The sequence below is a fragment of the Lissotriton vulgaris genome, chromosome 9, assembly GCF_964263255.1.
Source record: "Lissotriton vulgaris chromosome 9, aLisVul1.2, whole genome shotgun sequence".
NCBI classification, from domain to species: domain Eukaryota; kingdom Metazoa; phylum Chordata; class Amphibia; order Caudata; family Salamandridae; genus Lissotriton; species Lissotriton vulgaris.
Genome location: NC_141697.1, coordinates 636741429 through 636768587, shown reverse-complemented (window position 1 = coordinate 636768587; position 27159 = coordinate 636741429). Strand labels below are relative to the sequence as shown.

The following is a 27159-nucleotide window of genomic DNA, read 5'->3' as shown; positions in this document are numbered from 1 at the left end:
CCACCATTCTAACTGATGGTGGAGCATGATTACACATGCTCTGTAACCACAGTATCTCCTTTTGGTAACATAGCAGCACAGAAATTAATAATTCTGTGGCCTAGCAATTCCTATGCAGATATTATCCTGTCCCATACATTTTTGTGACCGTTCTCTGGTATTGCTCAATTTGATCGGTCCTACATTCAGCCGCGGCCAGTCCATTGGGCCTGAGGGGCGACGCCCTGTCACCTTTTGCCACTCAAGAGCAGGGTCTGTCAGGCTGAGCAAAAGTCGGCCTGACACACTGTTAATTTTCAGGTCAGGCAGCCTGGAGCTACATATGTGCTAAATGCGCAGGCTCCTGGCTGCCTGAGTTGAACTTTGCTGGGCTGAGGATTTCACAGCTCCTGTGGGTGTGACCTTCTCCACTCAGCTAAGGTCTTTGAGATCCTCCCCCCTCAGTGACGAGGGGTAGCCTCACTAATTCCCTCAAACTTTTGTGCTTCAGTTTTAAGCCCTGTAGCACCCAGGGTTGAGGGCCAATCAGTGACACTTCATCACAGAGTAGGGTAGGGTCATCGGTCTCACTGACCCATCCCAGTCTGCGATGAAGTAGGGACTGCTGCCTTCCCTCATTGGCTGACCATAGGTCAGCCAGAGAGCGAAGGCAGCAGTCCCAAGTCTCGTGGGACTTCCGAGGCAGAGCTGCAGGGAAGTTTTAACCAGTGGAGGTCGCGATGGTGTTGGGTGATGTGGTTGTGCCGTGGGATATCGGATTAGTGTGACTGCAGCATTCTGGATGGTCTGGAGGTTACGGAGGAGTTTTTTGTTCCGGCTTAGAGGGTGTTGCCATAGTTCAATCTGCTGGTGATGAGGTTGTGGGTGACTTTTCCTTGAGTCCGAGGGTATCCATTTGAATGTTTTACGTAGTATGGGAAGGTGTTGAAGCATACGGTGGAGACTGCGTTGATCTGGTGGTTTTCATAGTGAGTGATGAGTGCAGTATGATGCCCAGGTTAAGTGCATGGTCTGTTGGGGTGGGTGGGTTTCCGAGGGCAGGTGGCCACCAGGTGTCGTCCCATGCTGAAGGGGTGGAGCCGAGGATGAAGACTTCTGTTTTCTCCGAGTTGTTTTAGGCAGCAGTTCTTCATCCAGGTTGTGACAGCATTCATCCCTTGGAAGTTGTGCCTAGTGGTGTCGGGTTCCTTGGTGAGGGGTAGGATGAGCTGGGTGTCATCAGCGTAGGAGACTATGTTGAGCCCATGGTTTCTGACAATGGTTACGAGGGGTGCCATGTAGATGTTGAAGAGGGTGGGGCTGAAGAAGAATCCTTGGGGTACTCCGCATCTGGTCTCTGTCGGTTTTAAGAGGAAGGGCGGAAGTCTTATTCTGTGTTCTGCCTGTGAGGAATGGGTGTATCCAGCCTAGGGCCTTTCCTTTGGATGCCGACATTGTGGAGTCTGGAGGCTAGTGTGTGGTGGGTGAAGGCGATGATAGGTCCAGGAGGATGTGGACTGCCATTTGGCGCAGCGGACAGAGAACAGTGCTCTTCCACTAGACCCCAGCGATGAGAAGCAGACTGGAGCCCACAGGTTGAGGAGGGCCTTGAACACCTACTTGCAAGGAGCTTGTGCTCAAGGGCAGTCCCTCAACTGAGGAGCTGCGCAGGAGAGGAGTGACACTGACCAAAAAGGTCCCACCTCCTGGGGCCTTTATGTATTTTAAAGGGAGGGGGAGCACGCAGTACTCCCCACCTCATATTTCTTGGGGCTCTTGGGTCCCCACCCCCAGGGCCTTTCTTTTTACTTAAAGGGATGGGGCAAGCAGCTCCCCTGCTGGAGCCATCATGGGTTCCAGAGATCCCATTCTGTTGGGCCTTTTGTTTCTTGAGGGGAAGGGGCTATTCGTCCCTGCCCGCCAACCATATTGGGGCCCTGGGGACACCATCCCCTGGGGCCCTTATTTTTTTATTAAGGAAAGGGGATGCCCAGCCCTCCTCCCCGAACAAGTAGTGACCCGAGTATTCCATCATGGTGCTCCTTTGTGGGTGCCTACCGGAGCTCCCATCAAACAGTATGTTGAAAGTGGCGGGGGAGCCCAAAGGCCTCTGCAGCCTGCAGGCTCCTGCATGCACCCATCCTGGGTCCTGCGGAAGCTGCCATTATTCCTGTGCGGCGGAAGCAGTTTTCGTTTGCTTCCACTGGGTAGGAGCAAACTAAGTTTCCATGCCTGCAAGAGTGCGAGCAGGGAAACATGTTAGAGGTATTCTTAAGAGGGAATCTAAATGAACTTTGGCATGTAATCTAGAACGATCCTGTACTGGGTGAAGTGGTGCCACAGAGGCCGCAAATGACTTTTAGACGTGTGAAATCATTTAAACAAATTTTGGTAAGAAACACCTTGAAACAGTAGCAACCCAAAGAAACCTGGTTAACTAGAAAAAACAGGTTTCTTAAATGTCCTAAGTGTAAGGCATGCCTTTATGGAGTTAATACTACCAAATGCAGACTTGGGCTGTCGAGAGATATGAGAAACAGGTAAATTTACCTGTAAACCAGATTTTGCTGTCTACGTGCTTCAGTGCCCATGTGGCCTGAGGTACGTGGGCAGCACTATCCTAGAGGTCCATAACGGAATCTTGCAGCACTTACGGGCAACAAAGAATGGGGATCGCACATATCCAGTTGTGCCCCATTTTGAGAAATTTCACAACAAAGACAGCAAAGGCCTCACATATTAGGTGATCGGTGCGGTGGCAGTAGACCAACGAAACCAGGAAATTAACTTCCTCTATTATAGGTGCCTTCATGGGATCCAAGTTCCTTTCCACGCACCAGTGTACCCAAAATTTTCAGATTCCCTAATGTCTATGCTATGTTTCCGGAGCCCAAGATTCCTCGAGCAGTTACTCGGCTCTTCCCGAAAGGCCTGACATGTCTGAAGATCTTGTGATACTTTCCAAGCAAGAAGGCTCAAAGTCCCTGTCTGAACTAGAGGAGGTTCCCCTCCATCTACGTCTCTCAACAGACCCTCCATAGCAGGAAGGTAAAAAGGAATTTCACAAGAGAGTTCCTAAACCATTGGAAAACCATGCTTGTGAGATCCAGAATGGAGTTAGCTGTATAAGAGCACACATCTCTTTTCTCACTTTCTGTAAGACCCTGCAAATGATTGCGAAGGGGGAAATGCATAAGAGCTTTCCGCCCTACAACTCTGTAGGAACGCATCTACAGCTAGAACTCACATAGCTGTCATCCAACTGTAATACTTCAGTTGAAAAGTCAGTCTGCTGGCAAAAAAGTCTATATCCAGATGACCCCAAAACAGGTCTATTTTGCTAAAACAATCTTGGTTCAATTTCCAGTCATTGTAATCTCTTAAAAATCTTGAATTCCAGTCTGCAGTTAAATTCATCTTCCCAGGCAAATACTCTGCCCTTAAATTAATTTTGTGTTCTAAACAAAATAACCAGAGCTGCTTGGCGCTAAATCTAATAGACCAAGGGATCTTGCGCCTCCTAAGCGATTTATATAGGCCACAGCAGAAATATTGTCCATTTTCAAAAGTACTGCTCTGCCTTGCAAACAATGTCTGAAACTCATGACCGCATAAAGACCTGCTGTCAATCCAAACCATTTATGTAGAGCAACCTCTGTTTGACCACAATCTACCAGTTTCCTGTGCACCCAAGCGAGCACCCCAGCCAGATAGCCTCGCATCATACTCCAAAATGAAATACTGAGAACATCCAAAAAATTGCACGCCCACTCCAGGCTACTAAATTCTCTGACCACCAAACCATCTTTGCCTCTTGATCTCGGGTTATTTTGTCTCCATACCATAATCCTGCCCAAAGTGTCCTCACCTTTACCCTTTGTTATGCACCTTAGTATAAAGGACCAGTGAAGATTGCCTCATTTGAAGAGGATAATAGATCTATTAGTCTAGCTAACTCTCTTCTAGTCAAAACCTCCTTTTTGAGTACATTGTGTGTTTCTTTCCTTATCTTGGTCACTTTCTTTATGGGTAATAGCAAAACCATGTTTACTGTGTCTCTTGTGAAGTCTAAAAACAAACTCTAGGAAGTGTGAAGGGATAAGGATGGATTTCTCTGTGTTCACAATGAATGTCAGCCTTTCCAGTAGGGATTTGACCATATCCAAATCTTCCATGATTTGACACTGACATTGGAACATAATCAGAATGTTGTCTAGATAAATGATCATATTGTATTGTAATTTCATTTATATAGCGCTTACTACCCCTGATGAGGCGTCAAAGCGCTTTTTCGGCGAGTAGCACGCTACTCAGGGACCCATAGAGGATTAGTGTTGAATTAGTATAGTGAAACATGGAAGTACATTTTAAGTGGTGGATAGGTTAGTCAGTTATTTGGATTTGGAATGTTAGCAGTTGTTGAAGCACACTACTCCGGAAGCCCATAAAGGATTGGTGGTGAATTAGTATGGTGAAATATGAAAGTAATCTCAGTGATGGATATTAGTCAGTTATTTGGAGTGAGAAGGATAGCGGAGGGATAAAAGGGGGAAAAAAGGTTTGCATTCATATAGCACTTGTTACCCCTGATGGGGTGTTGAAGCACGCCACTCCGGAACCCCTAAAGGATTAGTGGTGAATTAGCATAGTTGAATATGGAATTTGAGAAGTGAACATGTTAGTCTGGTAATTTTGATTGAAAAGTATAGTGGAAGGATAAGAGTGATGGATTTTTATTTTTGTTTGTTTTGTTTTTAGGTCTTAGCAGTAGGAGGAGGCTTTTGGATGAGTAAAAAGGAGTTTTGGAGAGGAGGAGTCAGAGGGAAGAGTTTAGAAAGGTTTTTTTGGGGGATAGGTATATTAGAACGAGGTGTCAGATGATACAAGGAGGGGTAGAGTAGGAGAAAGTCAAGAAAGGGTTATTTTGGGAATCCTAGTAGTGGTGTGGGCTTTGGGATAAATGAGAGAGTGGATGTAGAGGATATATTGATAGATGTATAGGCTGAGAAATAGGGTAGTGCATTGGAAATGCTAAATTAGAAGAAAGTGATAAAAATATAGATCCATAAGTACCTTAAGTTTGTGGATATGGATGGTGTGGGCTGGGTATTGCTAAATGGGAAAATGAGCAGCATTTCTGGCCCTGGCCAGTCTCAAACATGCTCAAACAGGCAGCAGCCATTGTCCTCCCTGCCCTTGTCCTCCCTGCCCGGGCTGAGATGCCCTAACCCTGGCCTTTTATAGCCCTAGTAATCAGGTGACCCCTTCAGTCAATGGGAACCCTAGCCCTCACACTATTCTGGTTTCTTTTATCAATTTGTTTTTATGATGTATATTAAATTGTGCTTTTATGGTTGTTTCCTGCAAATAACCGAATAAAGATCTAATTGATTGGATAGTATGAGGGCTAGGGTTCCCATTGTCAATCACAACACTAGCCCTAAAACCTAGATCCAATAGGAGACCAGGACCTTACACCCAATCTTAGCCCTAGTCCAAGCACCCAATCAGTTAAAAAACCCTGATCTCTAAGTCTAATAGAGGCCCTGGCCCTACCAGTAGTCCCAACCCAAGTCCAAGCAACCAATGGTACAGGAAGCCCTGGTCCATACTTCCAATAGAAAGCCTAACCCTACTCTTAGTCCCACGACTAGTCCAGCAACCAATCGCACCATAAGCCCTAATCGCTACTTCCAATTAAAGGTCTAACCCTAGCCCTACTCCCAACAACCAATAACATAGGAAGCCCTAGTCCCTACTTCCAATAGAAATCCTAACCCTAGCCCTAGTCCCAACCCTACATTGATTGAATCACAGACCCAGAAACAAATCAGAACCTTCAAACACCCAACCAATGAAGACACTAACCCAATAGAAACACCAGATACAACCAACCACCAATCAGTGTACACATGTTGCAACCACTAGCAGACCATATAAGGTCCTGGCGACCTCAGACAAGGTTTGCTGGCCAGAGCTGCTTCTCCTGTTCAGAATCTCCAAGGAGACAGACAGGCTCAATCTACACTTTGGACTTCTGCAGGCAAAGGCCCCACTAACTTGAAATCTGACAAAAATGTTTGAATAAATCTTTACTTCCTCTCCTGGCCAAAAAACGAAGTGCACAGTCCCTGAACACCCCTCTCCCTCAAATTGGACCCCACTGCCCTCATCACCTTGGTAAAGCACAATGGTGCTGAATATAGCAATTCTACCAGGCAAATTGAAGGTAAGGCTGACTGCCCTTTGCCATGGGATTTTAAAAAGTATGCATCCTGCAGATATAGCCTTACCAACCAGTTCTTCTTCTGCAACATTAGAAGATGGATCCCTTCCACTTGAAGTGTCTGTACACCAGGAATCTGTTGAAATCCCTTAAGTTTATAATGGGTCTCCACTCCTTGTCCCTTTTCTCTTTCAGGAAGAGTGTACTTCCAAAAACCTTTTTCTTCTTTTTTTCATCTCTGCAATACCCCCTTTTATCAGAATAGATATTGAAAGGGAGTTTTTGTGAAATCTATTCTGAAATGCTGGGCAGTTTCTAAAACCCATGTTTCTTGAGTAATAGTCTCCCACTCATGGGTAAAATGTTTGAGGCAACCTCCTACGCTTATCCTGGTATCCGGAGGACCTTTGACCTGCCTGTTGATAACTACCTCCTTGGGGGAGTGGGGGGAGGAAGGTCCCGCATGGGTTTGATAGCCTCTACCATAGCCTGTCTGCCGGAAGCTAAACAATTGGGAACTCTGAAAACTGAGGCCAGCAGAAAGTCCCCTTCTGCAGGCCCTGCCAAAACACCTCCACTGAAGACTCTGTGCATACTGTTCTGAGCTTTATCAAGGGCTGTGAAGGTTGATTCGTCTCACCACCCTCATCATAATCCGGAAGTCGAACCACCAGGTATGCGGACTGTTGGACCACCAGAAAGCAATGGCGGTTCTCAGACTGCCATGGTCATATTCAGTCCAGAAGTCTTAATAAACAGTTCTAGATTGTTAAAATTGTCTTGTTTTGAACTTTGTTATACAGCAATGAAAATGTGCATAGCTTACACATGGAAGAACAATGAATAAATAAGTTGGTGCCTGTTTTGGTTGTTAAATACAATGATCTTACTGGCTGTGCTAAACTTTAAAGCCCACCTCTCTCACTATATCCCAGATTTAAGTTCGTTTATTATCACAATCATAATTTGTAAAAATGTTCACATAGAGAAACCTTTTTAATGAAACGGGCTTTGTATTCTGTATTTTTGAAAACCACAAATCTTTTTGCTGGTGATTGTTGCATCTGAGCCCTACAAGTGAAAATCTGAAAATGAATGCGATACTTGTAGTTAAATAAAATCAATTAAAGTTGCAAGTTTAAAGCCTTACTATGGATTAACACTTTAAATTTTATCAGAACTCTCCGTACTTGGCTCATGTCGACCAGAGCCTACCTGCAGAGGGTGTTCCTTTAACATTTTGCATGACTTTTGCTGAACTGCAGCATGCCACAATCCGACTTTACTAAATAGTTTGATTCCCGTCAACCACATCAACTCATCCATTTTCTATTGTGTTTGCTAAAGACCTCAACATGACTTTGATATCGAACCTTGATTGGGGTAGGCCTGTCAACCTGCCCATCGATATCTTGGCACTACCATCTCACTCTGTCTCCTTCCATATAGTCATCATGCTATAGTGACTTGCCAGACAACCTGAAACAGTGAAAGAGTAAGCCTGCCCAATCATTTTATTTCACTTTAGAAATGTATATTGCTGCCAGAACAGATAAGTAACTTTGGAAGCGTGTATAGACTGAGCATACCAACTACTACTATCCAGTGGCTCTTGCCTAAACTCAGTCATTAGACTTATTTTTTTTATTAATATATGAGGGCCCTTTAATAGGATTGTGATTGTTAATAAGATTTCCCCTTTTGCACCTCCTTCATGTAAGGCTCTTTGACGCATGTAAACTGCGTGTCAGGCCCCTATTCAATTGAGAGGAAATTTGAGATGGGATCACCATTTTGCTCTAAGTAGCTGGATGAATTCCATATAATTATACTTGGATATGTTGAAGTAGAATCAGTAAGTAGGGATAAAAACCTATTTTTAAGAGCATGATGGCTGTGGCCCCATATAAAGTAATTAAGGTGTCAAAAAGTCTCTTTGATCTGCCTGAGACAGACTGAACGTTTGTTTTTGTGAGTATGTCTATTGAACTTTGTTAGAGTTTTTTGTTATATTAGGAACATAAAAGAAGTTCCCTAAGAAGGTTGCATGATGATTCTAGGAAAACACTATATTTTGTTTTTATCCAGTTCAGACAGTTTTTATAATAATATAGAGCTTCAAATGATGATCTGATTACGTAGAAAAGCTATATTGACAATCCTTTGAATATTTCAATGTCCTAGACAAAGTTGAAGTCGGAGTCATCAGAAACCATATGAATGTGATGAGAACAGGAGAGATTGATCACTCTGCAGTGAGTTTTGGGATTTATTTGAAGGAGGGACAGATTCTAAATAAAATGCACAGAACTACTAATGCTATGGCTCCAAAGTGTTTATTGCATGCACGGGGCATATAACCCTAAAAGCTTAAATTCTGTCTCATGTGATGACTCATTAAAGAAAGAATAAAATAATTAAGACTTGTGTGAATTGCACAGGGATGAAGTATTGATGCTAACATAATTTGTGGCTGTAAATGTGCATCTTGTTAGCCTTGGACAATGTGTAAGGCCACATGACAGCAGGGATATTGAGTTCATCGCTGTTGAAGTGCATTTCTTATTGCAATCCTTTGCATAGTCCTCCATTTGATAACTGCTGCCGCACACGTGGACTAAAGTTGTGGCATTTGCCATATTTGCAAAGCGAGAATGTAGTTTACTGTTCTCGGAGTAAAACGAATTTTTAAATAAACACTTTATTATCTAATACTCATGTTATCCATAAATTGAAGAATACTAGCACGTTTTTAAGGCAGGTGATTGAGGAAACTAAATAAAAATTATTGGGTTGATGAAATGTGTTGATGTAGTGTTATTGAATTGTGGTATATTTTGTGAGTGTGTCTTTGCACATGATCAAATAGCTATTTAATGTAGTATTTGTATGGTTCTAGTGTCTGTATAGTAATTAACTGTGATATGATGGTGAACATTTTGGCAAGTGGTTACTATTTAAGTGATTACCTAAACTACATTGGTATCCGTTTGATGCCTTGAGGTGAACATTAATTTGCTACTATTTGAGATACTGCTTTATGAATTCACAGCTTAAAACTTGAACTCCCTGAATCCCACTTGAAAGACATAACCTACCCAACTGCACCTGATAAAACTCTTGAAAACTAAAGGAGTCAAATTGGCTTTTGAGGAAGGACTTGACTTTCCACAGGTTGTGACCAAGGAATCGATCAATAAATCAATCAGTACTTCTCACCCGTGAAGATATCCAGGTGCCGAGTTGCTGGGCTTTGTTGAAAAGCTAGGTCCTAAGTCTTCCTCAAGTCCATCAGCGAGGGTGATGTTCGGGGTGTTCCAGGACTTGTTCGCGAGGTGGTTACAGCTATGGCAGATACACAGTATCTGTGCGAGGACAAGGGAGGCAGAGCAAAGCTTTCTGGATGGTTGGTGGAAGTTAAGGCGGTGGTTCTTGTATGCAGGTTCTTGGTCGTGGAGGGCTTTCTTGGTGTGTGTCAGTAACTTGAATTGGCATCTTTTCTGGATGGGTAGCACTTGGAGGTTTCTCAGGTGTAGGGTAAAGTGGTTCAGTTTGTCAGATTGAGGATCAGTCTGGCCGTTGAGTTCTGTTTTGTCTGGAGCCTTCCTATGACTTCAGTAGTGGTTCCTGCATCCAGTGCATTTCAGTAGGCCAGCCGTAATTAAGGCTTGCATGACTGTTTTTCTCGTGCTTATGCGGGCCATTTGACGATTCTTCAGAGCAAGCGGAGAGTTGAATCAGGTGGAGGAGACTGTGTTGATCTGTCGTTTCATGGTGAGTTTGTTGTCCAGGATGCTGAGGTTGCCGGATTGTCCGTGGTGTGGGAATGGGTCTGAGTTCAGTGTGCCGCCAGGTGGCATTCCAGAGAGCGGCATGGTTGCCAAAGATCAGCACTTCAGTACTGTCATTGTTGAGCTTCAGACCGTTGTCCTTCATCCAGTTTGCGACATTCTTCACGCCGTTGTGGAGGATGGTCTTGGTGGTGGTGGGGTGTGCTGAGAACAAGAGGATGAACTGGGTATCATCTGCTTAGGCTATGATGAGCTTGTGGGTTCTGAGGATGTCTGCTAGACGAGTCATGTAGGTGTTGAAGAGGGTGGGTCTGACGAACCTTAATGAATGTGTTATGATGCAAGTACATCATCATAATTTCCACTCCATTTGCATGTGTTCTATGTTGGAGGTTCGTTATAGATTGTAAGGCAAAGGGAATTCCAAGGTGGGCAGTTGATCCTGGCATCTTGTGAAGGACTGACGCCAGGTTATGACTCCAATAAAGCTTATTAGATGAACCCATCTTATTTGGTATATTGCGATAACCTTCGTCCAGTAAAGAATGCTGCAGATGGTGCTCGTGGGTTTTGAGGTGAAGGTGGGTAGGTATGTTGATTCTCTGTGTTCGTCCAATGAGGAATGATACAATCCACCTGAGTTTGTCTCCCTTGATTCCTGTGCATCCTCTTGAAGAGTGTGTGGTGGGATATTTTGTCGAAAGTGGCGGAGAGGTCGAAGAGAATCGGGGGATTGATTCTCCCTTGTCGAGTAGTGTGTGAATGTAGTCTGTGGCTGTGATCGGGGGGGGGGGGACTTTGTGCTGTGGTTGGCACAGAAACTGATTTGGAAGGCATCTACCAGGTTGTTTTTCTCCAGGTGTTCGGTGAGCTGCTGGTTGATTGCCTTCTCCAGGACTTTGGCGGGGGAAAAGGAGCAGCGATATGGAGTGGTAGTTCTGTAGTTCGCGCAGGTCTGCTGAGGATTTCTTGGGAAGAGGTCTGACTTTTGCATGATTCCATGCGTCGGGAAAGGTAGCTGTGACGATGATGTGTTAAGAATGTTGGTAAGTTGGTGGCTGATCTCTTTGCTTCCTAGGTTGAAGAGGCTGTGGGGGCTGGGGTCTGTGGGTGCTCCCAAGTGGATGGAGTTCATGTTGGCTGTGGTGCTCGGTGTGGTGAGCTGTTCCCATAGCGATGAGTTGCTGGTCAGGTGAAACTTCCGTGGGAGTGAGGAGGTCGGTGAGTTGGGGCTCAGTTCTTGTTGATGGTAGATATCTTGTTGTCAAAGTGATTCGCTAGATCGTTGCAGAGTTCCTGTGAAGGAGGAATTGTGTTCTCTGTGGCTTGTGGGTAGTAACTCTCTGGCGATGATAAATAGTTCCATGGTGTGGTTGGCACTTGCCTTGATGCGGTCTGCAAAGGCATCCTTTTTCGTGTCCTGGGTGGTATTCGTTGAGGGATGACTTGAAGGTAACTCGGTCTGTAGCGTCTCTGCTGCTACGCAGTCTTCTTCTCTCCAGTTGTTTGCAGCTGCATGTCATTGTCCTGAGTTCTGGTATGTACCAGATGGCATCTTTGGTGGATCTGCAGTTTTTGACTGTTTTGATGAGGCGGCTAGGTCTGTGGCGTTGGTGACCAGGTGTTGAAGTTCTGGTCTGCTTGGTAAGGTTGGTTGCAGCGTCAGGCTGGGTGGTGTTGAGAGCGTCCATTCATTAGGTCTGTGTCACTTTACTCCAGCTATGGAAGGAGGTGGGGGGTGGGAGTTGGAGGTGGCACAGTGATTCTGTGATGGCCAAATGGACAATGGAGTGGTCGGTCCATGTGAGTTCTGTGGTATGTGTGTTTTTGACTCCTGCTGGACTTGTGGGGTCTGTTACCAGCTGAGTGATGCCGATGTCCATTCATTCCAGGAGGTTGGTGGAGTTAGTGTATGCGGGGTCGTCCAGGTGGAAGTTGAGGTTCTCGAGGAAGATTTAGTGCTTCTACTCAATGGCCAGTGGGACAAAGTCTGTGATGGCGTTTCAGATGCTGGTGTGTGGTCCCAAGGCTGTAGCCAAGGGTGCCTATAATGGTGGTTTTGGTGTACCGAATAAGGGCAATGCCTTGCATTCCCATTTAACAATCACATTTCACTAAATTAAATGGGTCGGGGATATGCAGTATTTGTAATAAAGAAAACTTAAATTGTGATTAAAAAAAATGCATAAAGAGTTAACAAGTTTTCCTCGCTGTCACAGTCACTTTTCGATAAGTCCCCTTGTTTGTGATGTGCAATGGAAATCTTATCTTCTGGATGCCAGTTCTCTGAAAACATAGATCGTTACCTTACTTTTTATCTGAGCATAATGTAGCATTGTTCTCATTAACCTTTTTATATAAATTTCCAGTCTTTATTTAACTGCATGTAAGGAAGCCATACTGGGTACACTGAAGACATGCTGTAAAACTGGAATATTCATGGACCTAAATATATGAAGCTCATTTGGAACTACAACAGTTGTCTAAAATTTGTCTTTCTTCTTTTTTGTAGGCACAAGATATGAGTGTCCGAATTGCTAAACTGTACGTCTGGTTGACATGTCTCTTTGCTGCGAACATTATTGTGTACACTGTGGTGTCTTTATCCAAGAAGCAGAGCAGCAGCAAGAGTGCTGGACAGGACAAATTTGTTACCCTGAAGGACAATCTCTGGCAGAAGGTTGATTTCTCCAAGCTGCCATTGTGGGAGCTGCTAACTCTATATGTGGATAGGCGGGGAAACCCTATCTTGAAAAATACTACCGAAGTATTGAACCTCACTTGGCCAGAAAGCTGCAGTGACCAATTTAGGTCCGCCACCTCCAAAATCCATGACTTTTCTTCATACCCAGAGCACATGAAGGATTTTGTTCTGTCCATGCACTGTCGAAATTACTCCTTGCTCATAGATGCGCCAAAGGTTTGTCATCACAAACCTGAGCTTCTTATGGCCATCAAATCTCAAGTTGGCAACTTTCATCAACGACAGGCTATTCGTGACACCTGGGGAAGCAGTGGCAAGGTTGGTAACTGGACAGTTAAGACTGTCTTTCTGCTGGGCAGACAGGACCCAGAGGGAGGCCACCCAAACCTGACTATTCTTTTGGATTTTGAGAGACACAAGCATGGGGACATCCTCTTGTGGGACTTCCATGATACCTTCTTCAATTTGACTCTTAAGGATATTCTTTTCTTCCAGTGGTTGGAAGAGGGTAACTGCCCTACAGTGGAATTCATCTTCAAGGGTGATGAAGATATTTATGTGTCAACAGACAGTCTCTCTAAGTACATTTCTGGTCTGAATGCTAGTGAGAAACAGAATCTGTTTGTGGGCAACGTCATAAGGGACGCAAAACCAATACGTGATCGTAAGTTAAAGTATTTTATCCCAGAAAGCTTCTTCAAAAGTAACTACCCACCATATGCAGGTGGAGGTGGGCTCCTCTTCACACGGGATATGGCTAGTCGACTCCACTCAGTCACACAAGACATTATGCTGTTTCCCATTGATGATGTTTTTCTGGGCATGTGCCTGAAGGCCATCGGGGTAGACCCGCAGATCCATCATGGCTTTATGACCTTTGATATTTCAGAGAGGGAAAAACAGAATCTCTGCACCTACAGAGACTTGATCATGATACACAGGAGAACACCTCAGGAGACTATCCGACTGTGGCGGGAGGTCAATGATCCAACTCTGCCTTGTTCACTTAGTGATTTATGATTGTTTGATCCAAGTGCTTCCAACTCCAGCAGTAACCACTTCGTCCCACAGGATTATCATGTTTACTAGCAAGGGCTTTTAGGGGTGAGAAAATCTATTATGGATACTGTATGTATGATATTCAATGTCTGTGACATTGTGGACACAATTGAGTAACAAGAATAGTTGAGGATTATGTCATGACTGTGTGAAGGTGGGCGGGGTTTAGTGGGTCTAACGTGCTAAGCAGAACTGTTCTACTTAACGTCTCACCCACTTTGTCAGAGGAGCAGCAAAAACCATCCTACAGCAAACGGAAGCTTTCACTTGTGAAAGGATTGTTAGACGGGCACCTGGACTTGACAGCACTCGCGATTGCATTAGGAAATTCATTTTCAGATGCCAGGTTCGAATGTGAGATGATTTGGGAGCTTACTTCCAACCTGAACCCCAATTGCAGAGGAGTCTGAGATGGAACTGGCCTAAGTTTCCCATTACAGTGTCATTAGGCTGACTACTGCGCTTCTGATTGCTCATGTGGATTACAACTGAGCCTTGACATGAAGGAGAATCGGACTGACCGTGCATCTCATTACCATAAAGCTTGCATCTCGGAGCCTCTTGGTTCTGTCTACACAGATGCATACCTTTAAAATCTTTAATTAGAAGCTTTTCTCACACACCAGCTGTTAGCTTTTCCTCCTCACAAACGCCACAAGTGTTTTTTTTTAATCTGCACAATAACTCCAAGTTCCTCTGTTAAACAAAATTGTGCCAACTTATGTATCAAAAAACCTTAAATGGCGTTAGTGGTTCTTCAAGCCATTATTACAATAGCCTATTTGGGTTTTCATTCCCTTGGAATGGAGCAGCTGCGCTCAGTAATACTTAACATTTCATAGTATTACATATTAAAAGCACAATCTGATCATCCCGCCATTCACCTTAAACTCAGTCCATTTTCTTTTCTACTCGCAGGTGCTGATGTTGGTCATTTTTCTCAATGAAGTCGATGCTCATCCTCCGTCTGTAATGGGGATGAAATAATGGCACCCTTCTCTGAAATGTATGCAGATGTTTGGTTTTATGTGAACCTATTCTTCCATTGCACATTGGATTTTTCTACATGCACGGGGGGGGGGGGGGAGAGACTCAGATTGTTTAACTCTGTCAACGAAATTATCCATTTTAAGATATGCTGTCCTTAAAGGTGGCATGGCATGTGAGGGAAAAATCGTCATCGTGAGTTGGGTAATCAGCCCATTGGGGAAACCATCCCTTTACCATGTGGACCAGTCCACCTCTATATTGCACAGTGCTATGGGCTTTACTGCTACTAGGTTGCCAGACAAATAAAAAGAAAAAGGTAACTGAAACATTTCCTATCGGTACTCCTGAGATAGTTTACTTTCAGGCGTGATCCGTTTAAGGTAATTACTGTACTTTGTGTACGTTGTACTGTTCCATTTTAAAGAACATGTTGATTTTTCTTTATCTTTGTGCGGTTTCATGTACCACGCCTTCTGCAACAAATAACCATTAATTTTGATATTGACTGTTAATGTATTTATACTCTTGGGCTTTTTTGTGTGGTTTTCATTTTGCCCCCACGGACCTTACTTTATTAAAGTAGGTGGTAAATTACTTTGAGGTGCATGGTATGCTTTTTAGGTTTTGCCTCGGCGAAGGATGCGCTCTGCGCATCTTTTCGGCGCAGGCGAAATCCTGTTGAGTTCCATAGTGTGGCTTGGTTCGGCCCTCGTCCTTGATTGGCTGGCTCCGTAAACGGAGCCTTGCCATTGGACGAGGGGCCTGTCCGTCAATGCCGGACCAGACACGGGGGCGTTCCCGACATTCTTTGGCTTTTGCCGACGTCACGGGACGCCGGGAACGCCCCCGTGTCTGGTCCGGCATTGCCGGCACCTCCCTTGTTTTTCCTCGTGGCCGCCTTTCGTCAGCTCTCTCCTCCCCCTTTCCCGCCCCCTCCCGCTTCTCTCTAATGCCCGCCTTCCTGCTCCGGCCTTTCCTTTCCCGCCCCCTCCCGCTTGTTTCCTCATGGCCGCCTTTCGTCAGCTCTCTCCTCCCTGGCCGCCTTTCGTCAGCTCTCTCCTCCCCCTTTCCCGCCCCCTCCCGCTTCTCTCTAATGCCCGCCTTCCTGCTCCGGCCTCTCCTTTCCCGCCCCCTCCCGCTTGTTTCCTCATGGCCGCCTTTCGTCAGCTCCCGGCCTCTCCTTTCCCGCCCCCTCCCGCTTGTTTCCTCATGGCCGCCTTCCTGCTCCAAGGCCGTCGTCGGCCGTCGTCAGCATCTCCCAAAAAAGTTCAAGGTACGTGTGCTAGCAAACCTTTTTTTGTGCGTAAGAGCGCTCAAGTTATATAAAAAATTTTTTTTTTAAAAAGTAGCAGATGCCTGCATTTCCGTTTGGCAGGAAGGGAGCGTAGCTAGTAGTGTTGCCGAGTGGCTTCAATCACCCGAGATCCACACCGGGTCTTCCCCCTTTTTATTAACAACTGGACCCGTGGACCTGGCCACTTTTTCGCGTGCATAATAAATAACTTAGTGTTGCATGCAGCGCGTGCGGAGCTTATTGGTATAAATAAAGAATAAGAAATCAAATTACATAGGAGGAACACGAGCAGCTAGCAGGCGCAGGAGGGCTCTAGACGGGCCTTCCCCTCTGCCCACAAGTTTTTTCTGCGGATACCGCGGACCGCATTCTTATCCCCGGCACCCACAGATGGGACCGAGATACCGAGGTGGCGACATATATAGGGGAATGGAACCTGCAAGCACATTTCGAGGTAGTGTTTACAGAAACCCAGCTCAACGCATCCTAAGGAAAGGGCACAAAAGGAACATGGCGTACCGAGCAAGGTCCGGTAAGAGAGTACAAAATGTATGTTAAGATTCTTTCTAAAGCGAGCAGAGAGGCTATCCCGCCCCTCGGGCTACCTTAGTAGCAATGGTGCTCTAACTCAAGAATATAGAGTTCGAAAATGTCCCTTGGTCATGGTGTGATGAAAGGTCAGGAATCATCCGAAATTAAAAGTCCCGGCATAGAGGACCACTTCCACAGGCCACGCAAATAGGCTTAGTCACGGCACCGCAGGTTCAAGGTGGAGCAAGGGGTTATCACACCTGTGTAGTTAGTTGGGTCATTTGAATGCCTTACTGCGGAATTATCAAAGCTAGAGAAGTGATTTATTGTGCTACTGAACGAATGAACATAAGCAGTTGAAGTACTCTCTTGAACGATTCTGATTGCTCGAAATAGCGTGGGATTTTTAGTCACTAGGTTAAAAAATGTATTTATAGCATTTCAAAAAGCCTTTGAGTCCAGCGGGTGTGAAAACAGCTGGACACTACGCAGTGGGTGCATTACCGGAATACGTTCCTTGCCACCTGTTTCCAGGCGTCCCATTGTGAGGCAGCGCCTGGTGGCTCAGTGGACTACTGCTTCCATTGCCGGGGCCTGTGTCCGACATCATGGTCACAGGTTTAAGTCCCGGCGGGTCCACCCAGCCTATCATTCATCTGGGGTCGATACACGAGTACGAGTTGGGTAACAAAAAAGAGGTGTTGTTCAGCACCAAGGTGAACGTGCGTTGTTAAAAGTACATATGTTTGGTTATGTTCAACGAATGAATCTGTGTGCCCCTGCTTGTGCCTCTGTGTGCCCCTGTTGTCTGCTTGTGCCTCTGTGTGCCCCTGTTGTCTGCTTGTGCCTCTGTGTGCCCCTGTTGTCTGCTTGTGCCTCTGTGTGCCCCTGTTGTCTGCTTGTGCCTCTGTGTGCCCCTGTTGCCTGCTTGTGCCTCTGTGTGCCCCTGTTGCCTGCTTGTGCCTCTGTGTGCCCCTGCTTGTGCCTCTGTGTGCCCCTGTTGTCTGCTTGTGCCTCTGTGTGCCCCTGTTGTCTGCTTGTGCCTCTGTGTGCCCCTGTTGTCTGCTTGTGCCTCTGTGTGCCCCTGTTGTCTGCTTGTGCCTCTGTGTGCCCCTGTTGTCTGCTTGTGCCTCTGTGTGCCCCTGTTGCCTGCTTGTGCCTCTGTGTGCCCCTGTTGCCTGCTTGTGCCTCTGTGTGCCCCTGCTTGTGCCTCTGTGTGCCCCTGTTGTCTGCTTGTGCCTCTGTGTGCCCCTGTTGTCTGCTTGTGCCTCTGTGTGCCCCTGTTGCCTGCTTGTGCCTCTGTGTGCCCCTGTTGCCTGCTTGTGCCTCTGTGTGCCCCTGCTTGTGCCTCTGTGTGCCCCTGTTGCCTGCTTGTGCCTCTGTGTGCCCCTGTTGCCTGCTTGTGCCTCTGTGTGCCCCTGTTGCCTGCTTGTGCCTCTGTGTGCCCCTGTTGCCTGCTTGTGCCTCTGTGTGCCCCTGTTGCCTGCTTGTGCCTCTGTGTGCCCCTGTTGCCTGCTTGTGCCTCTGTGTGCCCCTGTTGCCTGCTTGTGCCTCTGTGTGCCCCTGTTGCCTGCTTGTGCCTCTGTGTGCCCCTGTTGCCTGCTTGTGCCTCCGTCTGCCCCTGTTGCCTGCTTGTGACCCTGTTGCTTGCTTGGGACCCTGTTGCTTGCTTGTGACCCTGTTGCTTGCTTGTGACCCTGTTTTCGTGCCTCTGTTGCCTGCGGGGGGCTCGCAGCGAGCCCACAGTGTGTGGGGTGGGGCTCGCAGTGTGTGGGGGGCTCTGTGTGGGTGTGTGTGTGGGGGGGCTCTGTGTGGGTGTGTGTGGGGGGCTTTGTGTGGCTGTGTGTGGGGGGGCTCTGTGTGGGTGTGTGTGTGGGGGGGGGGGTTGTGTGTGTTGGGGGGCTCTCTGTGGGTGTTGGTGTGTGTCATTTGCAAGAGATAAAGCTAGTGGCATTGTAAATGACAATGCCATTTATTTATGTTAAAAAAAAAACATAAATAAAAATAATGTCAAGAGCAATGCCAATCGCTCTAACTTTAACAAAGGCAAAACCATTGCATTGTAAATGCTTGTTTTGTGTATGTGCCCTTAAGCGTAGCCAAAGACTTTACTAACCACACGTGTATGAGCTCCCCAGTGATTCTGCTCTAAACTGAAAATAAAAGTAGTTTTCTCCTTTTTATTTTTTTTAAATACTCCTCAAGTATCTTCAAATTGAATTGCTCCTCTGGCAGGCGCTTCCGCTGTGAAATATGGTCTTCTGCCCAAGAAGACGGTTTGATTCGTTCTTTACTGCTAGCCTCATGAGGCTTTTAAAATATGTTTATGTTGAGAAGTGTAGTTACGTTTTTGTAATTTTGCTGATGTTCTGGACTGGTTCATTATATTTGTATCGTATTTATTTATGTGTTGCAACTTAAATGGTCAAATAAAACCTCTTTCTCACAGACGCCAATTAGTTCCTGGTCTATCGACGAAAATGCTAGCATCTTGAGAATTCTGCATTATAACTCTTGTAGCAGACAAGTCATTTCAGTGTTCTCGTTGTTTGTTTTCTGAACAATGTCGTTTGTATGTTCTCTGTGTTAAATGTATTTGTCAACAGCTGTTTGTACATAAAATGAATCTTGCGTCTATTTCTCCTTATTTTGAATATGTTCAAGAAAGATTGACAAAAATGAATGTCCTATATTGAGATCGTTAATAAAATTGAAATCCCCTCTTGCTAATTGATCCAAACAAATCACTATTTTAAACACAAAAAGTCATTACCCTAGTAGTTGAGACAAATGTGATTCCAAATTCATTATGTGCTCATTCTGTTGATATGCACACTCGCCTGAATGATCAAATGAATGTTGTGTACATTTTCCTAAAACCGAACTACCATACTATGTAGCTAATGTGCCAAAAAACATGGCTGCATCTGGAACCTTTGTGCCAGAAAGAAAGTCATATTGAACAGTTACTTTACTAATAATTGTCCCCATCAAACAATTAGTGTACCACTAATCGTATCCCCGTTGTTTGACAGACCATGGTTACAAAAACAATCTATTTTTGTTATCAGACTGTCTGGCTCAAATTGAACAGGTAATTCAAAGGTAGTCTTGGCTTCATTGTACCATTATTAGGCCACTGTTGCCATCCTTCAACCTCACATGCGTGTAAACGGCTGTGACCAGATCTGTTTTTACTTGTAAAAAAAAGTTGTTTTCTATGTTTGATCCTACATGGAAGGGGAATACTAGCTGAGTGAAAAGTGTTCAGAGAACAGATTCACTTATTTTCCCTCTGTGTTTTTGTGGTAGTTTAAAACTCTTATCAAGTAAGTGGACACAGTTTATGATTTGTAGTGTGCTAGAAGTTTGAACCTCTCACTTCATGTTCAAAAGTTTCAGGTTTGGTGTCCTAGTGTTGGAATTTACCAGATATCTGTATTGCTCTTCTGTTTTTAGGTCTCGCCTGATCCAGCACATGCGCTGCTCTGGCAAGACTTTTAGTAAGTGGGCTTCAAAAAGCTGACCACACGCTTTTTGTGTGGCCTAAAGCACGCGGTTACCCGCACAGGCGAAATCTGGCTTTCCTCTCGTCATGGCTCATTAAGCGCATTGCTCGCGGGCACCCTTACAGCGCGAGCACATCGCACACCAGACGTGCCGCCTTGTTTATTTACATTAAAAATGCTTGTTTTGCTGGGTGATTCCTATGCCCCTCCACCCCACCGTCTCTGCCTTTGCTCCCCCTCGTTCACCGCGGGGTGTTGTGCTGCTGTATGAGGTATTTCTATCATGCACCACTCGCAGGCTTGTCTAAACTCGCTCTCTGTTCTGTTGGGTCGCCTCTTGTATCCCCCTCCTGCCCTCCTCTCGGATCCCGTCTCACCTACCAGCCTCTTGTACCCCCCCCCCTTCCTGGCCCCCTGCTCCTCTTGCTCTTGCTACTGCTCCTGTCTGTCCTGTTCTTTTTTTTCGCGCTGTAAATACATGTGTGTGCACGTCCCAGTGGACTCAACTGTTTTCTCCCAGGTCACCTGTAGCCCCCAGCCCCTCTGGTTGTGCCATTGTTGTATGGCTTGTTTCACATATCCTAATTGTGAAACTGTGACCGTGACTAAGCTCTTCATAAAATAACTCTGTGGCTCCCACCAGCTTCCTGCCCGTGCCCAGCCTTCTGTTCTGCTCCAGAGCACACCGTTGCCAGTCCCCCTTTGTCCTGTACCCCAGAGCTCCCTTACAGCCGCCTTTTCATCTACGCAGCTCAGTTCTCCAAGCCTTGGCAGTGACAAATAACTGCGCAATTCATATTACCAGCCCGTGAAGTTTGCTTTTTAAATTCAATTACCGTAATTCACTTCAGCTCAATTTGTTTCAATTCGGATTTATTGACGGGACATGGAGATTTCAAAGTGTTGCCATATCCTTACTCGTTGTCCTTTGAAAGCATGATAGTGTCACGCGCTGAAAAATACCCGGCTACTCTCTCTGGTAATGCACAGCCCTCCACAATAGAGTTCAATTTGGGAGGGGGGGGCATTTTATGTCTCATTGAAGGCTCTTTTCTACCTGTCCCCGCAGTATCCCTTAAAGAACTGGGCACGCTTTCATCCTTTTTATCCCTCCTTGACACTCTTGCCTTTTGTGACACCCTGCACTTTTTAGGTCTCGCCTGAGCCAGCGCATGCGCTGCTCTGCGAGACATTTAGTAAGTGAGTTTGAAAGTGCTACCAAAGACTTTTGCTGGCCTAAAGTTTGCGGTTATGCGTGTGCATGCGCGCAGCCGCCATCTGCCTTTCTTTCATGGCACATTAAGCCTTACAGTGCGTGAATCCTCCACCCCCTTGCTCTCTGCTCTCACTACCCCCTCCCACATGCTCATTGGAGAAGTGGGTGTGGTAGAGCAGGGGCCACTCTACGCGCTTGTTCAGATCAGTGTTTGTTTCCTTTGCACTCTCAGATCATATTCACCTATTCTTCTGTGACCTCCTCTCCCGCATGCCTGCAGAGGTACTCCCAGGGCCGATCCACTCCTCCCTCCCAACACTGCTTTTCCCATTTTCTGAGTAAGCGCTGTCGCTTCCGATAGTCACTACCCCTACCCTCTGCCTCATTACTTGCTGACACCTGATCCCTGGCGTGACTTTGGGAACTCTGGTCACAGGAACCTGAACTACCAAAGAGCACTTGTGTTTTAGTGCTTGTCTTAACATTGTCAGTGTGGGTTCAACCTCTACACACATCTATGTATGTGCTGGGGATTCCTAGCGCCATTTTCACTACGACAGCGCTTGGTACACTTTGTTTACATTTGGCTGTCCGCATCTCATTTCATTGACTGTTGGAGTTTATTCAACCCATGGTCCTGTTGGTGCCAGAAACTTTTTTATTGCCCCATACAGCTTCTTATCACGGGTCTCACTGCCGTTTCTGTTCACATTAGCCCATTCGTGACCCCTTTTTTGCCGCACAGGGGCGCTACTCTAGCTGAGACTCTATTATATGGATCCCACGCAGGACGGGTAGAGAGTGGATACATCCCGGTTTCCACAAGCCACTGCATGCTCCGGGCAGTGGCTTGTGGAAACCGGGATGTCTCTTCCCGCGTTGCATATTAGTACAAATAGGATGCTGTGCGGTCACTTGGCTAGTTCTGACCTTGGATCCAGGTCCTAGACGCTGACTAACTTCGCTTAAGGTATTTATCCTGATACGCGCTGCACGGGTCCTATCAGATGAACCTTGCGCTTTGCCATCCATTGCCCTTTGCCGTCCACATGTATGATCCTGCATTTACATCAGGCATTGCATTGCTTTATGGCCCAACACCTTTTTAACAGTTCTTCTCTGTTTCTGGTTCCTAATTACGATATTCTTTTACATTTTATCGGTCTTACCTGCTGCCACGTTATTTATACGCCGAGCACACACGCCCTCGGTCGGTTTTTATCCACACTAAGCGCCCCGCATACACTGTTTGCAACCTATGTGTGAAGGAGGAGAATTGCCAGCCTGCATGGTTACACTTTCCTTTACGTTTCTTTGCTTTCTGTGTATTCACTTTTTCATACCTGGTGAGTGCCCTGCATATATGGTTTGTAACCCATTTGTCAAGGAAGTCCATCCCTGCCTGCACGGTTAAAGCTGTCGCCTCCACTCCCTTTGCCCTTCTGTTTCTTTACTTTCCACACTTTATTAGTGCTCCGCTTCTACTGTCTGTCACCCATGTGTCAAGGAGGATGATGTCTGCCTGCATGGTTTTACTTTCTTTTTCTCTTTTTGTCTTTGCCCGGGGTTCATTCACCTTCACCTTTGCACCCTGGTTGCGCCGCACTTGCGCGTTCACTTTTTTCTCAAATCCATGATGGCCCTACTCACTTGGCCAGTCTGTCTTCTGTCCTACCAATGTCCTGGTCGCCCAACGTTTCACTACATAGTTTCCACACACCAGTTTCTGATCATTGCTTTACTCGCATGCCCTCTGCATACTCCCCGCTGACCACGCATCGTCTCTAGGAATCGCCTTTATATGTCAGGCTGTCGTGCTGCATGTTTTTCCTTTCACACATGCTATGTCAACCCATCTTTTAGCACAGGTTTGTTTACCAGGCCCTTATCAGGGAGGCCGAGACAGGATGCATCGCCACAACCTAGCTAATGTCCACCCTTACTCACGATTACATGAAATACGTCACATCTGGCATTGCGCCACTTATTGGAGAACCTGGTAATTACTGACTTTATCTGTTGTTTGCCATTCAATTAGAAGTATTCCTTTTTATTAGGCCTGCATAGGAAACCTTTAGCCATTAGATTTGTTTTTTTGTTTATGGCGTGCCTTAACCCCTTCGCTGCTGATGAGCTCAGTTCGTCATCAGCCACGGGTGGCGTGTGCTGATGACGAGCTGAGCTCGTCCTGTAACGCGGTATTTCGAAAAATGCCGCACAGCGCAAAAATCACCGCAGCAGCGATGCGGTTAAGAACCAGAACAGACGTAATAATTGATAACAATATCAATGTGTTTAAGCTCAGCCTATCCCTTACAGTGCAGCCTGGGAATAACATTAATTATCTTTTATAGTATTTGTGTATTTGTAAATCATATCAGATTGCAAGCACTTTGCTCCTGCTCTCTTTTAAAAAAAATAGGCTGGGGCTGGAACAGGCTGTCGTGAAAATGTGCCAAAGTTTTTTTTTTCTTTTTTTTTTTTTTTAATGTGTCTGTGTGAGAAGTTAGCCTGGCATATGATGTCCACTATTCTAGTGGGCACCTTGCACCAGTCTCATCGACCCTTATTGATATTGGTTGTAAAGTCAACCTTATAGACAAGCTATCCTAGTGGTAGCATGAAACAGTAGTCAGGCTAAAACTTCAGAGAGCATGTAAAGCAAGCTGTTTTACCAATTATAATCCCTTGAGTACCAAATGAAAGGACACCACACAAGGTATATATCAAATATATATGTATTTATTTCTAACACAACCCCTCTGAACTCTTTATGAGGTCAGAGATCGAAATACATCACTAGTTACTCATTAAGCATACTATAAGTTGCACAAATACAGTTCTGCCCTACGGGCCTCACAAACCATATATTAAGTAAGTGGTATAAGAACCACTTCAGGAATAGTGAATATGCCTAGGGAATCGCTGGGGCTACACTAGACAACCGAAGGTTAGAAAGTAGGAGACTCACAGGAGACGCGTGCAGTGTCTAAACACAGTTGTGAGTTACCATTGACTTATAATGGAGAACGAAGAAGTTACAAAGTTACTGATTAAGGACACTTCCGGATGGACTACGGTAAATCCCCTTAAAACTAGGACACTTCGAGAGTCAACATCCACGGGAGTACCGGACTACTCTAGTTACCTCACCCAGGGAAGCCGGGTGCATAGGTGACTTTTCGTGTCGGGTTTCGTCAATGTTTTCTATGGAGATCTGCAAAGAAGTGCTGCAGGCAACCAGAGGAAAAGTGTCCTTGTGGATCCAAGGGTGGATCAGAGATGAGAAGAACCTGAAAGCAGAGGGGACCGAGTCTGGGTCACTAGCCAGTGACCAGGAAGGAACCAGGCGATGGCTAGTTGATTCAGGTGAAGAGGTGAAGCTTTTCTCTGCAGCCACGAGGACCAGGAGGCGTCGACTACGACCAGGAGCTGGAATCCAGCTGTCCCACGAAGGATCTAGTTGACTGCGGTGTCGGTATTTGGACTAGACCCAACAAGCCTTGGTAACTGCAATCCACGCAGGAAGTGAAGATTGGCTTTGAGTCAGACCAGCAAGGTCTGCGGAGCTTTGGACTAGATCCAACAAGCCTTGGTAACTGCAATCCACGCAGGAAGTGAAGATTGGCTTCGAGTCAGACCAGCAAGATCTGCGGAGCTTCTCCTTTGGAGGGAAGCTGGAGCAACCAGGCCAGTGGTGTAAATTCAAACAAAAGTCTTCAGGGGGCTAACTAGCCAGTGGGCTAGCAACCGGTAAGACGCGTCGAGCTGCAATGCAGGAGCAGGCCACGCGCGTGGAGTGTGGAGGGCTGAGGTTTGGTGAAAATGGCGCTCTGGTCTGAGGCTTCTCAAACCCCAATGAACAACTGCGAGGGTGTCTCGGTAGATGCACTGTTAGCAAAATGCAGGATGTCCAGGGTGTCCGGTCCCACGTCTCTCGTGTCCGCCACGGGTCTCAGCTTTGCTGTGGCTGTGGGTCTGAGTCGGAAGTCTGAGTCCAGTTCCTGTGTCGCTGAGTCTTCGGGATCTGGCGGGAGCGTCGACAAAGCAGACCGGCAAGTTACTGGTGGTGACTGTTTGTACAGGGTGGTCACTCCTTGACCACAAGGGAGATGTCTTCAGTCTTCTAGTCGATATAGAACGTTGAAGGTCCAAGAGCTCGTATCAAAGTTTCTTCCAGGATTAATCTAAAGTCTCTAGACACAGCTCCTATCTTTTTTTTACTGATTTTAGGGGCTTGATTACCTGCTAGGTCCCTCCTATGGGTGGGCCTGAGAAGGAGGTGGTTACACCCCTTTCCCTTTGTCCAGTTTCGTGCCAGAGCGGGGCTGGAGTGCCCCAGCAACTGGTTTGAACCGGGCTATGCATGGAGCACCTTGTGTGCCCCAGGCAGTGTCTGGAAAAGCATCTTTCCATTCAACCCACCCCACCCTGCCCCAATACACTCCAGTCTGTTTGGGGAGGTACTAGCACCTCCATTGACAGGAAACCTATTGTCCAAGCCTCCCTTGCTGGAGTTTCCCCCAGGCGCAGGAGGTCAGACTCGTGTCTGTGGCAGCAGCATCCATTTTGTGATGCTGAGGCTCTTATCTTAGTAGGAATTTATAGAGCGCACGGTCACCCAGAGGTTTCATGGTGCTAATCAGGCAAGGAGTCACACACTATGAGATCACCCAAGAGCTTGCTCATATAACCAGGTTTTGAGCATTCTTCTGAACGCCAGGAGATTGTTGCTCATCCGGATTGATGGGGCAGGGAATTCCAGAATGTTGGGGCGAGGTAAGAAAACCTACACCCCAACGCCCCCCCCCCCCCCCCGTCGGAGCTTGAAAGTAGGGACAGACAGCTGGAGGTGGGCAGATCGGAGGTTGCGGAGAGGTACATGCCTAACTATTCTGCAGCTGATGAATTTTGGCCTATTGCCGTGCAGAGCCTTAAAGACCATACACCCCGTCTTGAAGGCGATACGTTGAGCCATAGGAAGCCAGTGGAGATATCCAACATTGGTCTTGCAGATAGCCTTCTAGGTTGCTTATGGATTAACCTGGCAGCCTGGTTTTGAACCAATTGAAAATGCTTGAGTAGGCCCAGAGGAAGGCCTAGGTAGATGGAGTTAGAAAAATCTAAGCGTGACAGAACCAAGGTAATCACAACCTGTATCAGAGCAGAGTGGGTAAGCAGATCAATTTTCCTGATTCTACGTAACTGAAATAGGCAAGATGAGACCACTGCACCCACTTGACCTCTGAGGGAAAGGTCGGCATTAATGGTGACCCCTAGGCTTTTTACCGATGAAGAGGGAGGAGGAGGGGGAGGGGGACCCAGTTCCGCCGGCCAATAGTGAGGGTCCCAGACAAGTTGACTCTTCCCAGGATTAGTTCAGTCTTGCCCGGGTTGAGTTTCAGATGGTTTCGGTCCATCCAGCTCTGAATATGGAGCATGGTGGTTTGGAATGGAATTGGTGGAGCTATCCAAGGTGAAGACCAGCTGGAGGTCATCCGCATAGTTGAAGGTGGTAACCGACATATCTTTTTAAGAGTGAATCAGAGGCCGAAGATACAAGTTGGAGAGGTGAGATGGAGGAGACCTGTGGGACTCCGCATGAGGTTGCCTGTTTCGGAGCGATGAAAGGGGTGAGGCGGACGGTTTGAGTTCGGCCCTCAATGAAAGAGCTGATCCAGTTATAGGCAGAGCCCAGGATGCCGGCCTGTTTGACACGGCCCAACAAGATTTTATGGTTGACTGTGTCAAAGGCGGCCGACAGATCTAATAATACTGAAGCCTGGGCAACACCTCTATCGGCATTAGCTCTCATAGTATCCAATAGAGTCAGCCTCAGTGGAATGGGCCGGCCTGAAGC

General features: G+C 46.4%; 1 protein-coding gene across 2 annotated transcripts in view; it reads left to right on the top strand.

Annotated features, from left to right (window-relative positions):
* Window positions 1-15064, top strand: part of LOC147692005 (N-acetyllactosaminide beta-1,3-N-acetylglucosaminyltransferase 2-like) — a 41006-nt gene extending 25942 nt beyond the window's left edge. Inside the window, exons 2-3 of one of the 2 annotated variants that reach the window (XR_015299983.1) lie at window positions 12509-13884; window positions 14084-15064. Coding sequence is in view for 1 of the 2 variants with exons in the window: in XM_086938298.1 (XP_086794424.1) it covers window positions 12518-13720 (1203 nt within the window). In the remaining variant the exon portion in view is untranslated. Of the gene's footprint in view, window positions 1-12508 lie in introns of both variants that reach the window. The other variant, XM_086938298.1, reaches the window with a different exon arrangement.
* Window positions 15065-27159: the final 12095 nt, after the last annotated feature.